The sequence below is a fragment of the Protopterus annectens genome, chromosome 2.part1, assembly GCF_019279795.1.
Source record: "Protopterus annectens isolate FY-2018-M chromosome 2.part1, PAN1.0, whole genome shotgun sequence".
In the NCBI taxonomy this organism is placed as follows: Eukaryota; Metazoa; Chordata; order Ceratodontiformes; family Protopteridae; genus Protopterus; species Protopterus annectens.
The window spans coordinates 300,853,131-300,872,567 of NC_056729.1; the positions used below are offsets into that span (position 1 = coordinate 300,853,131).

Below are 19,437 nucleotides of genomic sequence, written 5' to 3' on the forward strand. Positions count from 1 at the left end.
ACAACTATATGGGAGGTGAAAGGGAGGCCCAGAAAAAGATCCAGTATAACTCCTATCTGGATTTGAGCTCTGAGGAACTTCCTCATCATCCTAGCCACTTCAGCTCCAGAAAGGCTCCCGGAGGACCTGACAGATGAGGTACTGGCCTGAGGTCTACAATGTTTCCTCAAAATTTGCATGAGAGGGGAGTGGAGCAGAAGAAAATCTGGATCAACAACAAACTCAGGTTTGGAAAGCTCTAGGAGTATTTGAAATTCCAGAAATCGGCTCTGAAAGCTTTGGATCCACAGGTTGAGAAGGAGAGCTACCTGAAATCAGAAGTTTTTCTTTTCAGATCTGATGAAGTTGGATCTGAACATCTTCATATCTTCTGTGGAGGCTCCGAGGTCGATGGAGTCTTAGGAGATTTAGAAGGGGACCTTTTCTTAAGCTCTGACTGAGCCTTAGTATGCTTGCTGAGGGTTTGATCCCTGGAAGAAGAAGAAGATGGCAATAATCCTTTGAGAACTTATTCCTCCAATCCGCAATAGCGCTTGAGTTGAATGCAGCACAAACAGTGCAGTTTGTATTAATGCGTGCTGCTCCAAAAAAGTAAAAGCACTCCCCGAGGGCATCCGAATTTGGGATTTTCGGCCCACAGGAAGTGCATTTTTTGAATCCTTTCAGCTTACTCTCAGCCATAACACTAAAAATAAAATGAAAAAAAGTGATTTTTTTTTAACAAAACAGACTACCAACAATGGTAGTAAGAAATACCCTGACAATAGGGTAGGAAAGTAAGGAAAGAAAGAAGAAAGTACCAACGATGGTACCTAAGAAATTTTACCTTACAAAGGTAAGAGGACTAACGGCACAGAAAAAAAAAACTGTAATGCTAAGAAAATAAAGGACAGAGGAGATATGAAACTATATTAAAAGTTATTTAAAGATACTGAAATTTACAAAATAAAGAAATACATTTTGAGAAAAAACTCTCAGAAAACACTCTATCTTTAACCGATTGTTCTGAGGCAGGATCGGCATCCGTGCGAGATGGCAACAAATAAGAAACTGGGTACAGTGGGTGGACTAGGGCATTATGGGTAGAGGAAGGAGCTCAAGAGTTGGATCCAAAGTGTGTGGAATGTGGCTGAGCTGAATCTGTAATCCGTATGTTGAGGAATAATGAAAAGGATAACATCAGATCAAAATTTATAGTAAAAAAAAAAAAAGTTTAAGCAAGAAGTACACATATTTTCAGAAAAATATCCCCTAATTACCTAAATAACACAGATCAGTTAAAAACAGCAGCATCTGACAGGAAACTTCCCATACTGATAAAAAATACTGGGTTTCTTAAAGGGGAAATATTGCTTTTAGTCAGAAAATAAAGTACTACAGTTGTGTACACTTACCATAAATGTAGATGTTTGAGTGTATTCACTGTTGCGGTCATCACATTTGGGTTATCTGCCTGCAGGGTAGCCCTCAGCCGCCTGAATACCAGAGTCTTGGGATTTTTGCATCGGATGCTGTCACTCTTCCATGACGTCAGGTCGTCAGGGGTATAAAACATGCAATTGATGTCATTACATCAGTTTTTCTTGCCCCAGATGTCAGGTGCCCCCAAAATAGGAAGAAATTATATGGTATGGAACAACCCCAGCAAAAAGCAAATATACATGGTATAAGATATGCCAGACCAAAATAGGATAGGTAGAAGCAAAGAGAAGTCAGGGGGCTGGAGGGAGGGTAACCAGGACTGCAACAGTGAATACACTCGAACATCCACATTTATGGTAAGTGTACACAACTGTACTATGTTCTTCGTGTTTCACTGTTGCAATCATCACATATGGGTTGATTCCCAAAGCTAAGGAAGGGTGGAGGTAGTTAAGAAGAATTAGGGCTGGCAATCAGGCCCTGTAAGACTGCTATGTCAAATCCAGCTCTGGATTTAGAAAAGATAGGCAAGTGGTAGGGCTTGGTGAAAGTGTGTACAGAGCTCCAGGTTACAGCTTCCAGGATGTCCCTGGTAGGGACTCCCCTGAGAAATACTGTAGAGGTAGATGTAGCCCTAGTGGAATGAGTTCTGATCCCCTGTGGGGTAGGTTTCCTATGGTGCGTGTAGCAAAAATGGATGCAGTATGCTATCCATCTAGAAATGGTTTGCTTTGAAATGGCCTTGCCCTCTGCCCCTGCAGCAAAGCTGACTAGTAGCTGGTCAGATTTTTGGAGAGGCTTAGTCCTGTCCAAATAGAACCTAAGCTGCCTGTGCACATCCAGGGAATGCAGGATCCTTTCCCCTTTATTCTGAGGATTAGGGGAACAAAGGTGGCAAATGAATGGACTGGTTTAAAGCCGCACTAGACACAACTTTGGGAATAAAAGATGGTTTAGTCCTGAGGGAAACCCTGTCCACATGGAAGATAATGAAGGGTTCCACTGCCATAAGGGCCTGCAATTCAGACACTCTTCTTGCTGAAGTGATGGCTAGAAGTAAAGCTGTTTGCCATGAGAGGAATTTCAACTCTGCTGTAGCAGCAGGTTCAAAGGGCGGAAGCGTGAGCTTTTCCAATACAAAGTTAAGGTCCCAGGCTGCAGTGGGAGCTCTCCTGGGGGGGGGGGGTCTTAAATTTTTAGCTCCTCTCAGGAACTGTTTTACCAGAGGGTGAGAGAAGAGGGGTGGTTCAGTATTACAATGAGCTGAGATGGCAGAGGCATGGAACTTAACTGAAGAAAAGGATAGGCCTTTATGGAACATTTCTGTTAAGTAATCTAGTATATGAGGTAAGCTGGGCACAGTTGCGCCCATTCCCTGAGACTGGCTCCAGGAACAGTATCTTTTCCACTTTTCCGAATAGGATTTCCTAGTACTAGGCCTCCTTGCCTCAACGATGACATCCAGCACCTGCTTACTGAGGGTTGCCGGTGATGAGTTCAGGGGATTAGCCAGGCTGCAAGGTTCAGGGTCAGCAGCTGAGGGTGCAGAATCTGGCCCACCTGCTGGGACAGCAGGGAAGGAGTCTGAGGCAGGTACCATGGCTGTAGCACTGTCAGACAATGCAAAAGAGGGTGCCAGTGCTGGCGTGACCAGTCTGGTGCAATCAGGATTGTCCTTGCCTTGTCCTGTTTGATTTTTAGTAGAACCTTTGAGAGGAGAGGCAGAGGGGGAAATGCACAGATTGAGAGGCTTTCCCAGGTGAAGGACAGGGCATCCACTTTCCAAGCTTGGCTGTGGGGAGTTCTTGTGCAATATTTGCTCAATTGATAGTTTTGAGGAGAAGCAAAAAGGTCCACCTCTGGTATCCCCCCACCTGTTCCTCAAAAGCTTGAATATTTTGGGTTCCAGTTTCCACTCTTGTGGGTCCATGAGACTTCTGCTTAAGTAGTCTGCCAGTGAATTTAGTTTGCCTGGCAGGAATTGAGCTTGTAGGTACACTTGGTTGCTCAAGGCTGTGTTCCACAGAGCCATGGCTAGTCTGCAGATTGGGTAGGGATGTGTTCCCCCCTGCTTGTTTATGTACCACAAAACTGTGGTGTTGTCTGTCTTTACCAACAGTTGTCCTGGAAGAATAAGGCCTTTGAAGGCTGTCAGAGCATTCTATACAGCTAACATTTCTTTCAGATTGATATGCAGGTGCATTTGCTTTGGGTTCCATTAGCTCTGAATCCACTGCCTTGCCATGTGAGCCCCCCATGCATAGTCTGATGCATCTGTTGTTAAGGTTTGTGCGGCAGGGGGTAGAGTGAAAGGGAGTCCCTTCTTGTGGTTGCAGGCCTCTGCCCACCAAAGGAACTCTGTCCTTAGGCAAGGAATGATAGGAATCATTGTTTCCAGGTCCTGAGAATGTTGACACCAGAGACTTTGTAGGTACCACTGAAGTTTCCGCATATGCGGTCTTGCATATGGAATTAGTAGAATGCAAGAGGTTATGAACCCTAGGGCTTGCAGTATTTTTCTTGCATATAGCCGGGTTTTGGTGGCCAGTACACTGAAGTAGTTTGTCAAATAAATTTGTTTCTCTGGAGTGAGGGATGCCATCTGGGAAGTTGTGTTCAAGCTTACTCCCAGGAATACAATCTGTTGGCTGGGTACCAGCTGTGATTTCTTTTCGTTGATGGTGTACCCCAGTGAAGTTAGAAGTCTCTTTACAAATGCCAGGTGCTGAAGTAGCAATTCCTGACTGTCTGCCTGAATCAGGCAATCATACAAGTATGGGTAAATTCAAATTCTTCTCTGCCTACAATATGCAATGGCTGGAGCTAGGCACTTTGTGAATACCCTGGGTGCAGTAGATAAGCCAAAGGGAAGTGCAGAGAACTGATCGTGCATAGAGCCTGCTATGAAACGTAGGTATTTCCTGCAAGATTCCCTTATGGGGATGTGCAGATAAGCTTCTTTTAAGCCTAGGGTTGCTAGCCAGGAGTCCTTGGCTAGCATAGGAAGCAGCTGTTGGAGAGTTAGCATTTTGAATTTTGGAATCACCAAAAAGGTGTTGAGAATAGACAGATCCAGGATAGGACGCCAGGAGTTTTCTTTCCTGGGGACCAGAAACAATCTGGAATAAAAGCCTTGTCCCCTTTGTTCTGCTAGGACAGGTTTAATAGCCTTGATACTGAGAAGAGAAAGTACTTGCTTTTGGGCCTCTTTCCACTGGTTTGAGGAAAGGTCTGGCTATCCACTTAGGGTTTGGAGCGAGTGGAAATGGAATCTGTATCCCTGGGAAATAATGTTTAAGAACCATCTGTCTTGGGTAATGCATTCCCAGTTTTTGGCATACAGGGCAAGTTTCCCTCCTAAAGGTGCAAGCACTTGGGCAAGGCTCGGAGGAGTTAAAGAAAAGTCATTGTGCAATTTTACCATAGGGTGGTGGTTTACTACTCCCTGTTTTGGATGTGGGAGCACTCCATTGCTTAGATCTGTGCATAACCTGAGACTGAAGTCTTGGTGGTCTGCTGCCCCTGGGCTTGGACTGAGAACGCCTGGAAGGGACTGGAAAAGACCAGTTTTTTGAAGGCCAATGACTACTGAATCTAGGTGGCTGTACTTGTAAGAAATCTTTAACAATTTGCATAGCTTTAGCTTTCTCCTCCATTCTTTTGAGGACTTCTTCTGCTTTATTGCCAAACAGATACTCTTGATTTAATGGTGCATCTAGTAATTTTGCTTTGACATGATCTGGCAAGTTCTGTTCCTTAAGCCACACATGCTGTCTAAGAATAGACCCAGTGACAGCAGCCCTGCAAGATGCTTCAAAGGCATCAAACCCACATTGCAAAGTTGTTGTGTCTTTCGGCTTTTCCCGGTTAGGGGTCGCCACAGCGGAACTCCGGTCCACTAATGATTGGCAGTAGATTTTTATGTGCCGAGTTGCCAGCCCTGACGCACAACCTTCAACGAAGGTACGCACATTCACACGTCTCCAGACAGAAGATGCTCTAGCTGAGAATCGAACGGGACAACGTCTTACTGTCAGACAACAGCGCTACCGCAGCACCACCACCGCATGTTTACCAATTTGGTTAGCAGAATGCATTAACTCTTGCAAATCTTTGTGTTCTGCATAGTCAGGAATCAACAAAATTTTTTGTTTAATTAGCTCCATAATATGCTGCTGATACTTTAACCTATGAAACTGACAATTTAAAGCCCTAATGTCAAGAGTAGCAGAGATGTATACCTTTTTACCCCATCTGTCTAAAGCCCCAGAATCCCTGTCCGAAGGGGTAGGATTTTTGGCAGTTGTAGCCTTAATGCCTTTAGGTCCCTGGGAAATGGTCTCTGGATCCGCAGTAGGATTCTTAAAAAGGAATTTGTGGGTTTCAGGCACTCTATAGTACCTGTTGGCTTTCCTGGGAGCTGGAGGCAAGGTATCAGGGTTAAGGCTGGACTCCAAGAAGATATCATCTACAATTGCCAGAACAGAAGGGATAGCTAGAGGCCTGTGCTAAGGAAAGCTTAAAAATTCCCTGAGTCTCTTTTTGGACTGGGAGTAGTCCTGGCTCTCCCAGCAGAAATGCTCTCTTAAGGGTGTGCAGGGTTTCATCACAGGAAAAATCTTCTGGAGGGAAAGCAGAGGGAATGGAATCTTCTGCATCAGAATCTTCATGGGTAGATAAAGGTATGTCCTGGTAATCAGAAGGATCAGAGTTATCGGATTCCTGATCAGAAGAATCAGAAGGAAAATCAGTTCTGGGTCTTTTTGAGGTGGAAGGCTGACTTCCCCTAATTAAAATAATAAGGTCCTCAGCCATTCTAAGCATTTGTTTTTGTGGCATGTGGGCCTTAGATTGCGCTTTGGTCGTCGGTTTCCTAGGCGTAGAGCGAACTTTAGGCCTGAGAAATTCGGTATTTTTGGTTTGAAACAAAGTCATGGGTTTAATATGAAAATCGGAAGGCCTGAATACACCCTCAGAAGCTGGTGCCTGCACAGCGGCTCTGGACCCATCCAAGGTAGAGACATCTGCAGGTTACATAGTTGAAGAAGCATCTCCTGCATACGGACTCCAAAAGGGTCTCAGTAGAGGCCTGGGAATCTAGAGAAGTGGGTATCAGGGGCTGCAAAAGCTCCTCACTGAGTACCAGTGGACTGGCGACTAGCTTAACATGAGCGTTGTCGGCAGCCTTGGACCTATGCGGTCTGTCTCTGTCTTTATCCTTATGTTTTTTCAAAAGATCGGTAGTCGGATGGCTTATCGAAGTCATTTCGGAGTACGGAGATCAACAGTGAAAGAATTTAGCTACAAAAATTGCCCGAAGATGAATAGTTTGAGCGTTGAACAAGGCACAAAACCGACAGTGAGGGACATCATGTTCTGGGACTAAACAGGTGATACAGTAAGAATGAAAATCTCTGTGAGGTATTTGCTTTCCACAGGCAAGACAATTATTATTTTTTTCTGACATCGGTTAGAGCAAGAAAAAAGGATTCCCAATGGGGTACTTATCTTTTAGAAGACTTCAGGTCTGAAACTCGAAAAACGGAAATTTCAGGAGTCGACCGACCGGCACATGCGAACTGCTTTTGCTTCAGGCACCACACGGCAAGAAAGATGGATGTAATGGCGTTGGCTGCATGTTTTATACCCCTGACAACCTGACGTCATGGAAGAGCAACAGCATCCAATGCAGAAATCCCAAAACTTTGGTATTCAGTCTGGCTGAGGGCTACCTGCAGGCAGATAACCCAAATGTGATGACTGCAACAGTGACACATGAAGAACATCAAATAATATTTTCTAAAAAGGGCAACAACTTCTGTGAGGGGAGGTTCTCCACTGGGGACTTATCTGCTGGAAATGAAGCTCTTAGCCAATAGCTGTGCCAGTGAAGCCCCCAGAATGCTTCTCCTTGACAGGCAATAAAGTATCAAAGAAATCTTCATTTTGACTGTTGATTTTCCTCTATGGAGCAAGCCAACAAGCAGTCAGGGTGAAGGTGTTGTTTTGGAGCCAGAGCTTTGCAAAGCTGACTAGGCAAGGAAACAACCTATATAGCCCGAAAGCTACTGCAACAGTGGGAATGATTAACACTGGCAGAATGTTGTAAGAATAAAGACAACTGTTTATGAATAAGGTGCAAGGAGTAATAAATATACTCTGTTACTCCCTATCTTAGAAATGTAAGTGAAAATGGATGCCATGAAATAGAATGCACAAGCACTATGACAAAGATGGTTTAAAGAATATTAAAGAAGTAACATATCTAGGACAGTGGAGTGACACAGGGGAAACAGAACAGGGTTTGCAGCAATACGCTGTCTATGGGGTAAACGTCAGCCATCCTTGTTTGGATACTGCTAGAAGAAGTGCAATATACTATACCATACTTTATAAATAAGGCATGACAGGTGAGATGGGATACAACATAAAATTAAAATTGTCATCTCTAATAATATGCATCCATTTTCTTCAGCATTTTTCAGGTTAAGAAGTAACTGTTATAGAAAGTGAAGAAAAGAGTCAACCTAGTATTCTATGATTAAATACCACTGCAAGGAAAAGCTCATAAAATAATGCAACAGAAATGATTCAAGAATTGGGTAACAGGGCCGTGTTTGGTTATTTTTTTACATATAAGAGATGTAAAACTGCTGAAGTGTAAAAAGACTACTATTTTGAATGCCTAAGCAACATTTTTTGAAAAAAATATGTATGATTTATCATATTTACTGTGATATAACATGGTCAGTAAGGGAGATTTAAAAAAAGACAAAAGTGATAAAACACAGACCAGTTCACCTAGTCTCAACTGAAGGACAATGAAGTAACTACTTCTCAAACTATGCATGTATATTATCACATATTTTTAGAACTGACCCCATCTAATGGACAAACACAAACTTCCATTTCATATCCACTTTCTTCCAGGGATTACAGAAACAATGATCACCCTGGAGCACATGCCCTAACTCTCCCTGCTTGGACATACATCATACATACTCAGTCTCACCTTTCCTCTCTCTCCCCTAGCCAGCTCTTACAATGCCTGGGCTACTAATCAAATTCATGTTGCCGGGGTTATAGGCAAGGCCTCACCCTCTGCAACACAAAATCTGGCAAGCTGGCCTCTGGCATTAGTGTTTTTTGATGCTAAGGAGAGATAGAAATGAACTAATGGATATGGGACTAAAAAAAATATTGAAAAAAACACAAACAATTGTGAGTTTGTAGATATGGCATACTGTTAGTAAATCATATGGTATTCTAACTTGTAGAAGATGACTTGATTAATTCAGAAGGTAAATATCACGGGATGATTACAAGATGGCAGCCTGGTTAAACGATGACTACATACCACAACACAAAACCAGCAAACTGTGAGTAGAGTTACAAAATATCATTAGCAAGACTTCATAAAGACTGCACAGTAATGGTCCTCTGATGTGTACAGATAGCACTACACAGGGAAAGAAAGCAAACAATTCCTGTAAGTGAGACAAAAGCATGTAGTACAATTTTACATACGACAGCATCTAAGTTATTATGACTAAAAATACAAAGTCCAAAGTAATGCACATCGATGTGAGAAATCCAAGAGAGTCCACAATATTTGTGTCCGTGGCATTAAGTTTCTGCAAAAAAACAGTAGAAAGACAGTTCCTGGCATTTAGAAGAGAAGTTTCAAAACAGAACTTGATGCAGAAGTCATTAAGGAAGCTGGAGGGGGACAAGGATGCGTAGCCATAAGTAAGAACATCAGCATTTAGGATGTCACTGTCCTTATGAATAAAGAACCTTTCAGAACACATTGCAATTGCACCATTTACACCTGAGAATCAGATCTCTGCAAATAGAGAAACAGGGCTACAGAGGTCCAGAGGAGTCCAACCAATATGTTATTACATCTGCACCATAAATCTTATTGATACAAACGTGTTCCACTGGAGAATGAAGAGAACCAGTGGTGGTGGGGCATGACCACAATTTTCAGGTACAGTCACTCATTCACACCTAAAAACAGTAAGTTTGTAAGGTATGAAATGCTGGATTAATATCAGGCTGGATAACAACTATATGGAGCTCTCAGCCACAGTTACACTTAAATGTAAGAAAAAATCTTTTAAATTAAACAAGCAGAGACCTTTTTGTCTTAATTCTTTAATTTAAACAATTTTCTCACACTTAAGTTGCTTAATCAATGAACTAAATACTACAAAAGTAATATCACAACTAAGTACACTGAAAAAAGTACTATGTCTGGCTTGTCTTTAAAATGCAATGTGCTTGAATAAGATGAGGCAGCCCAAACGGCAAGCACTGCATGCTTGAGGCAGAAAAGGGCACTGTTGGCACTCTAAGCATAAATGATTAATGAGATCTAATAAAGTTCAACCAACAGTCCCTTTCAGAAGACAAAATTCAACAGTATTGGATATTTCTTTTCATCGAAGATGATAACTGAAAAAATAGAATCCTAGAAGTGACAGCAGAGTCACAAATGGTAAGGAATTCAAGATTTTCAGAACAAACATAAAGCAATGTTAGAGTTGGGTCATGGAATGGCAGCTTATTTATTATTCAGGGTAAAGGTAAACTAGGTGGACCAAACAGTCCTACCCCAGGATTCAATAATGCCTACACTAAGTGTACACTGTTCTGAGTGATCAGACAACACAGACATAACTTACGACTTCTTCCTCATAATTTTAGTTTTCCTACTGATAGTCTTGCAGCTTTAAATATTGACAGGGATTTGTAAAGGTTACCACAAAGTGTAGACTACATGTACAATTAGTGTAATCTTTCTGAGTGACTAGAAAGAACAAAACATGTGATAAGAAAGTTCTTGAATACATGCTGTGTACACTTAGTGAAGGCTTTAATGAATCGAGCCCATTATCTGTCACAAATTCTTCTTCCATATGTATACTTAAGTACAGCTTTCTACTTTTAACTGACAAGCATTCATTCACAAGTTGGTTTGGCAGACACATTCTAAAAGTTAACCTATAGAAAGATCTGTTGATTTTGAAGACTCAGAAGCAAGATTCTTGTGTCCTGATAAAGAAAGAAACTTAGTAAAATAAGAAAATGAACAAATTAGTATAATTGCTTTTCCCTCAGAACACTGCTAACATGAAATCATGTAAACTGCTAACTGTCCATGAATCCATATGTTCCCTGAATAGCCCCCAGCACCTCAAATCACCCTTTTAAAAGGTCTACTCCTTGGGATTAGTCTTCCAGTGACAAACCTTAGAAGGCCAGCAGGGACAGCTTTTAGCAGATATTGGCTGAGGCCTTGCTTCAGCAGAGGTTGCAGAATTTTGAGATGTTGTTTAACCAGTCCCTAAGCACATACTTGCAATGGTCTTAACTGCAAGTGTATGCTCACTCCAATAGTAAACACCACCACTCATTACTTTTTAAACAGAGCTCATGTGCCAAGGACAAGGCCAATCAGTGACAAGTCTGTTTATACCCTTCCCTAAATATGGAAAGAAGGTCGTTTTAGGCACTTGATTGACTCTCCCATCTGTCATCTTTCTTACACCTACTTCGCTAATCTAAATAATTTCACTTGTGGCACAGATGAATGCCCTGTGCCAAAATTGTTAATATTAATGCATAAAGGAAACATACTCATGCCAGTGTCGAAAGGTGCAGCATCTGTTTACACTGGAACTTCAAGATGTACATAAATGCACACTTCAGTTCATATAATGTGTTAAGAAGTTAAATGGCAGCTTTAACAACCATACTTTCCAGCACCTTTATGTAGCTCTTACCTGACTACATATACGTAGGTGGTGGCACAGATTTATTTATCAATGCCTTCGTGTTTAGGAAGGAAAGTGATTATAACTTTTTCTTCAAACAGCTTTATTTGTGGCAGCCCTTTAACATTACAGGAACTCTTCTCCCTGACTGGTATTTTTGTGATGCAAGTATATAGCCAGGAAGGAACTGCATATAACACAGCTGAATGTCACTAGTAATAATGGCTCCTTTTAATACTTCAAGCGTCAACACATAATTATTCGTACTTGAAAATGTACTACCAAGATCTCATTAATTAAACATCAATCACAATTAGATAAGAATCAATACTTAAGGTACTATATCTGTAATGTATACCTACAAGGAATTAGAAAGTATCCCTGTGAGGGAAAAACTATAATCCTTTTCCTTATAAAATATTTTACATATGAAATCTTGTGAAACAAGTACCACTGCATTGCAAATAACATTTGTACATCACTTATGCCTCCAGTACAGAAAGCATTACATGATCACCCAGATAACTGTGCCGCATAACTTATTACAGAAATTGAGCCACAACCAAGACACAGAACATGCCTCTTCCTATATGCTGCAGAACTCCTGCTAATATCATAAACAATGGAAAATGTTTTCAGAATCCCACATTATTAGCCCTCATCAAAAGGCATTGCTATCCACTGTCTACAATACCTGGACTTCTTCAAAAACTGAAGTTTGCTGTTTGACATCCAGTGATGCAATATGTTTCTGTAGTTCTAATTTTGTTTTAGAAGGATGCAATCCTAAAGCAAGATAAAAAAAAAATCAAAAGAGAAGTTTTAATGACAAATACAAATCAGAAAGAAATCATCTTAAAGCAACTTTCTTCAAAAACACATTGATGATGCAGTCACAAGTTCTAATCACCCAACAACAGAAACACATTAAATCTTATAAGTTAAGTGAAATATTTTTTTTCATTAAATTCACCATCTTACTATGCTCTATGGCTGCAGGATGCCTGCTTTATGGTCATACAACTCCGCTGAAATAAGCATATGACCTTGTTGTGTTACTCAGTAATGTTGCTACTTGTAAAAGTGACTTGAAGTTCTGTGATGTATTACAGCCCATAAGATTTCAGAACAGGCTCTAAAGAAAGTCCAGTTATGTACCTACCATAAATGTAGATGTTTGAGTGTATTCACTGTTGCAGTCATTACAATTGGGTTATCCTGCTAGCAGGCTACCCTCAGTCGGCCTGAATTCCAAAGTGTAGGTCCGGCGTCGGTTGCTGTCACCTCCTCCCTGACGTCAGTGCGCCAGGGGTATAAAAGATGCAGCCGACACCATTTTCTTCAGTTTTTCTTGCCCCAGATGTCAGGTGCTCCCAAAATGGTAGGCTAAATTATGCCAATAGGCATGCATGTTACAAAAAACAACTTTTCCTTCATCTACAAACAAATACACCACATAGGTTGTATAGGATAGAGAAGTACAGATAAATCCCAGCAAAGAAAGGGGGTATGGAGGGAGGGTAACCTGGACTGCAACAGTGAATACACTCGAACATCTACATTTATGGTAGGTACACAACTGTACTATGTTCATCATGTTTCACTGTTGCAGTCATTACAATTGGGTTGAATCTCAAAGCTAAGGTTGGGAGGCTGGTGCTAAATAGGATTAGGGGAGGCTATCAGGCCCTGCAGAACTGCAGTGGCAAAGCCTGCCCTGGATTTAGAGTAGAGAGGTAAGTGATAGTGCTTTGTAAAAGTATGCACTGAACTCCAAGTTGCAGCCTCTAAGATGTCTTTGGTTGGTACTCCTCTGAGGAAGGCTGCTGAAGTGGCTGCTGCTCTGGTTGAATGTGGCCTAATGTCCTTAGGCACTGATTTGCCATGATGTGAATAGCAGAAACGAATACAGTGGCCTATCCACTTTGAAATAGTCTGCTTTGAGATAGGCCTTCCTTGTGATGCTGCTGCATATGACACTAGAAGCTGTTCAGTCTTTCTGATAGCTTTGGTTCTGTCCAAGTAGAAGCGTAGCTGTCTGTGAATGTCCAAAGAATGCAGAATTCTCTCACCCTTATTCTGTGGGTTTGGATAAAAGGTAGGCAAATGAATTGTTTGGTTAAAGGCCACACTGGAGACTACCTTAGGCATAAATGCAGGGTTTCTTCTCAGAGAAACCCTGTCAGGATAGAAAATGATAAAGGGTTCTACAGCCATGAGTGCCTGTAACTCTGAGACTCGCCTAACGGAGGTTATTGCTAGGAGCAGAGCTGTTTTCCAGGATAAGAATTTAATATCAGCTGCAGAGGCTGGTTCAAACGGAGGCAGTGTAAGTTTTTCCAAGACATAGTTTAGGTCCCATGCAGGCACTGATACACTCCTAGGGGGTCTTATGTTTTTGGCACCTCTGAGGTACTGCTTTAGTAATGGGTGAGAAAAAATTGGTGGTTCTGTATTGTAATGAGCTGAAATGGCAGAGGCATGAATTTTAATTGATGAAAAAGAAAGGCCCTTCTCCAGCATCTCAGTTAGGTATTGCAAAATCTGAGGAATATTTGGAACAGTCGCATCAAAACCATGTGCCTGGTTCCAAGCACAGAATCTCTTCCATTTTTCTGCATAAGATTTCCTGGTGCTAGGCCTCCTGGCCCCCAAAATATCATCCATCACTGCTTTAGAGAGAGGTGTTCCTTGAGAAGCTACATTACCCGCCATGCTGCCAGGTTTAAGGTCTTGAGTTGGCTGTGCAGTATCTGACTGTCTTGTTGAGTCAATAAGTGTGGGATTTGAGGTAATGTCCAAGGTGGGCATTGAGACAAGCTCTTTAGGATTGGGTACCAGTGCTGGCGGGGACAGTCTGGGGCAATCAGTATCATATTGGGTTTCTCTTGTCTGACCTTGAGGAGTACCTTGGAGAGGAGAGGCAGAGGAGGAAAAGCATATACTGTTAGATTTTTCCAGTTGAAAGATAGAGCATCCACTTTCCATGCTAGCTTGTGATAAGTCCTTGTGCAGAATCTTAGAAGTTGGTAGTTGTGAGGGGAGGCAAAGAGGTCTATGTCCGGGCATCCCCAGGTCCTTGTTATCATGCTGAATACTTGTGGATCCAATTTCCATTTGTGGGGATCCATTAGGTTTCTGCTTAGTTCGTCTGCCAGAGTATTTGTCCTTCCTGCCAGGAATTGTGCTTGCAGATGTACTTGGTAAGTCAATGCTGTATCCCACAAGTTCATGGCTAGCCTGCAGAGGGGGGTAGGAATGCGTGCCTCCCTGCTTGTTTATGTACAACATGACTGTGGTATTGTCCATCTTTATTAGCAGTTGTCCTGGATGAAGAAGATCCTTGAAGGCTGTCAGGGCATTCTGAACAGCTAGCATCACTTTGTGATTGATATGTAGATGCATTTGACTTGCGGACCATGTGCCCTGAATACATCTTCCTGCCATATGGGCTCCCCAGGCATAATCCGATGCATCTGTTGTCAATGTCTGCCTGGCTGTGGGTAAGGGGAATGCCTGTCCCATGTTGTGGTGACAGGCTTTTGCCCACCATCGAAACTCCTGTTGCAGGCAGGGAATGAGGGTAATTATTGTTTCCAGGCTGTGGCAATGTTGAGTCCAAACACTTTTTAGATACCATTGAAGTTTCCTCATATGCAGTCTTGCATATGGAATTAGCAGAATGCAGGATGCCATGAAACCCAAAGCCTGCAGAATTTTTCTTGCAGATAACTGGGTCTTTGTTGCCAACATTTTGAAATAAGTAGTCAGTTGTTTGTGCTTGTCTGGCATGAGATAAGCCATCTGGGCAGTTGTATTTAAGCTTGCACCCAGGAATATTATCTCTTGAGAGGGTACAAGTTTTGATTTCTTTTCGTTTACTGTGTAACCTATACTTGTTAGCAATCTCTTTACAAACGCCAGATGCTGTAGTAGAATGTCCTTGTTCTCCACTTGTATAAGGCAGTCGTCCAAGTAAGGATATATCTGTATTCCTCTTTGTCTGCAAAATGCAATTACTGGTGCCAGGCACTTTGTGAAGACCCTGGGCGCAGTAGATAAGCCAAAGGACAGTGCAGAGAATTGGTAGTGCATTGAACCAGCTTTGAATCTGAGGTATCTTCTGCATGTTTGTCTGATTGGGACATGCAGGTATGCCTCTTTTAGATCTAAGGTCACAAGCCAAGCCTTCTTGCCCAACATGGGCAGAAGCTGCTGTAGAGCCAAAATTTTGAATTTTGGAATATCTAGATATGTGTTTAGAATAGATAGGTCCAGTATTGGTCTCCAGGCGTTGGCCTTTCTGGGTACCAAGAACAGTCTTGCATAGAATCCTTGTCCCTGCTCTTGCTCTGGCACTTGTTGAATGGCCCTCATGTCCATGAGGGATGAAACTTATTTTTGTGCCTCTGCCCATTGACTGCGTAGCAGGTCTGGCATACTGTTTAGCTTTGGCAGGGTGTGAAAGTGGAACCTGTAGTCTTGTGACACTATATTCAGAACCCATTTGTCCTGGGTGATCATTTTCCAATTTTGTGAAAAAAGTGCTACTTTTCCCCCAAAGGGGCTGCCAAAAGGTAAGTGCTTGGTGCTGGAAGTGGAAAGTCATTGAGACCATTTCCTGTATGGCTGTGATTTTTCCTCTCCGCTCTTGGGAGGTAGACGCACCCCATTGTTTAGGCCTGTATGAACCTTGGGGCTGTGATCTGCCTCTGGGGCATCTGTACCTGCCCCTTTGTGGTCTATCTGACACTGGAAAGGACCAATTCTTTGTAGGCCAGTTCCTGCTAAATCTGGGAGGCTGTACCTGCAAGAAATCCTTGACTGTTTGCATAGATGTAGCTTTGTCCTCCATTTTCTTCAATACCTCTTCTGCTTTAACACCAAACAAAGTATCATGCTGTAAAGGAACGTCTAACAGTTTTGCTTTAACATGATCAGGCAGATTTTGTTTTTTTAACCAAGCATGTCTTCTAATGACGGAACCTGTAACAGCAGCCCTGCAGGAGGCCTCAAGAGAATCAAAACCACACTGCAAAGTATGCTTTCCAACTTGTTCAGCTGCATGCAATAAATCCTGCACTTCTTTATTGTCTGCACATTCTGTACTTGCTGACATTTTCTGTTTAGGCAAAGACATAAGATATTGTTGATACTTAAGCATATGGAATTGGCAATGTAAGGCTCTTACTGCCAAGGTAGCAGAGGTATAAATCTTTTTGCCCAATCTGTCTAGGGCCCTAGAATCCCTCTCAGAGGGAATAGGGTTTTTTGCAGTAGAAGCCTTGACCCCCTTGGGACTCTGAGAGATGGTTTCTGGGTCAGCTGCAGGGTTCTTATAGAGAAATTTATGTGAATCTGGAACCCTATAGTATCTGTCTGGTTTAATAGGGGCTGGTGGTAAAGAGTGTGGAGAAAGACTAGATTCTGAAAATACATCATCTACAATGTCTAAAACAGGTGGGATAGCAAGAGGCCTGTGCTGGGGTAATAAAAGGAAGTCTCTGAGCCTTTTCTTGGATTCTGAGTAATCTTGGCTCTCCCAGTGGAAATGCTCCCTCATAGTATGCAGAGTTTCCCCAAAAGAATAATCCTCAGGAGGAGAGGCTGAAGGTATAGATTCTTCAGCATCAGAATCCTCATAGGGAGGAATAGGGTAATCCTGTTCAGAGGAGGAATCAGAGGAAATGGAAACTTGGTCTGAAGATTCATATTCTAACTCTTGCCTAGGCCTCTTATCAGGAGGGGGATGAGATCCCCTGATCAAAGTAATAAGGTCTTCGGCCATTTTGAGCATCTGTTTTTTAGGCATGGAGGCCTGTCCAGGTGAATGCTGTACTTGTTTCTTTGTCTTTAGAGCTGCTTTAGTCTTTGTCTTTGTAGCTGAAATAGGTTTCACATATAGCGGTGTAGGCCTGAAAACACCCTCAGAAGCCGATGCCTGCTCAGCGGCTCCAGACCCATCTGAGGGAATAGTTTCCGAGTGTCCAATACCTTGAGTATCCAGAAGCCTAGTTGGCTCCACATGGGAGTCGGAAGTGGCCTGTGGCTCTGAGGTAGCTGGCGTCAGGGGCTGCGAAAGTGCCTCACTGAGAACCGGTGAACCGGCGACAGGCCTAGAAGAAGCGTCGTCATCGGTTTTGGATCTCGGATGCCTGTCCTTCTCTTTTTCTTTACGTTTTTTATATACTCCAGCAGTCGGTTGATCCAACGGCATTATATAGTTAAATCTTCTGCCAAAGTAATGGAATGCAAAATCGTACCGACGCTTAATAGTGCGTTGGTTAAATCTAGCACAAAACCGACAACTAGCAACGTTATGATCAGGGCCTAGGCAAGGAATACAGTAAGAATGAAAATCCTAATGAGGTATTTACTTCCCACAAGAAATACAGTTATTAACTTTTTCTGACATCGGTCTGGAGCAAGAAAAAAGTTTCCCCAATGGGGTACTTAGCTTTAATGAAGACTTCGGATCTGAATTTTGTATTTGAAAAACTCGTTGGCCGACCGGCACTTGCGAACTGCTTTTGCTTCGGGCACCACACGGCAAGAAAGACTGAAGAAAATGGCATCAGGGGCTGCGAAAGTGCCTCACTGAGAACCGGTGAACCGGCGACAGGCCTAGAAGAAGCGTCATCATCGGTTTTGGATCTCGGATGCCTGTCCTTCTCTTTTTCTTTACGTTTTTTATATACTCCAGCAGTCGGTTGATCCAACGGCATTATATAGTTAAATCTTCTGCCAAAGTAATGGAATGCAAAATCGTACCGACGCTTAATAGTGCGTTGGTTAAATCTAGCACAAAACCGACAACTAGCAACGTTATGATCAGGGCCTAGGCAAGGTATACAGTAAGAATGAAAATCCTAATGAGGTATTTACTTCCCACAAGAAATACAGTTATTAACTTTTTCTGACATCGGTCTGGAGCAAGAAAAAAGTTTTCCCAATGGGGTACTTAGCTTTAATGAAGACTTCGGATCTGAATTTTGTATTTGAAAAACTCGTCGGCCGACCGGCACTTGCAAACTGCTTTTGCTTCGGGCACCACACGGCAAGAAAGACTGAAGAAAATGGCATCGGCTGCATCTTCTATACCCCTGGCGCACTGACATCAGGGAGGAGGTGACAGCAACCGATGCCGGACCTAGACTGTGGAATTCAGGCTGACTGAGGGTAGCCTGTCAGGAGGATAACCCAACTGTAATGACTGCAACAGTGAAACATGATGAACATCACATGTATACCAAATTAAAGGTATTCTGAAATACTGTGACATGTATGCCACACTATATTTCGAAACAGACTCTAAAGCTCACATTACGTATACAGAATTATTACCTTTCAATTGTGGCAAACAGAGTATGAGTTTATAATTGCTCTGAAACAGACAATGCACTTTACCAGCACTTCAATATTCTAAGTCCTCTGTAGCAAACAAAACCCTGACTGCCTTCAATGTTTTGTTTAAATCTGCATCCAACATGTTCAGTCCATAGGACATTCATGTCAAACACTGCCTAAAACAGCAGTCAAATAGTCCAGGAATGGATTTTCACCAAATAACATAAAAGAGACATCAGTAGTTTGGCATCTATAACAATTCTTAGTTTTACTTTTTTTTCTTAAATAAGTATTGTATACAGCAGCTTAAATCTCACACTTGCCTGTCGACACTCATTGGTTGCTGGGATGGAAGTATTTCTTTTCAGCTTGGTGTATAGTAAATACCACTTCTCGACAAACACTCTTTTTTCTACAATTTTTAATATTTTTCCTTTCTGTCACAGCTTTGTCAGGATCAACTTTTTCTGCTGGTATAACTGCTGCTTTACTAATATAAGTATTGGCTGCTTTCTCATGCACAGCTTTGGAGCATACAAATGTGCCCTTTCAATTAACAAACCCTGTTGTGGAATACTAGTCTTGTTACTTATTTGTACTTTCATAAAATGAATACAGTCTGTTCCTTCCAGTTTCTCAGATACAGCAGAAAATAAAAGGTTTTCTCCACTTGCTCTGTCTTCTAACTCTTCTATTTTTTAATAGCTCTTCTTGAGATGCCTCATGCTTAGCCAGCCTTTTCTTCATTTCAGCCACTGATTTTTTGCAGTTTTATCAGTTCATCTAAATAGCTAATTAAAGCTTCTTCTATTTATCCAGCCTTTTATTATTTGAACTGATATATATGTTTTACATATTTTACACACCTCTGAGTATATCTGATTTA

General features: G+C 42.0%; 1 protein-coding gene across 1 annotated transcript in view; it reads right to left on the reverse strand.

Annotated features, from left to right (window-relative positions):
- TBC1D1 (TBC1 domain family member 1) overlaps nt 1-19,437 on the reverse strand; it is a 2,608,647-nt gene that overhangs the window by 1,681,785 nt on the left and 907,425 nt on the right. Inside the window, exon 6 of the mRNA XM_044062143.1 lies at nt 11,899-11,990. Coding sequence (XP_043918078.1) covers nt 11,899-11,990 — 92 coding nt within the window. The remainder of the gene's footprint in view (nt 1-11,898; nt 11,991-19,437) is intronic.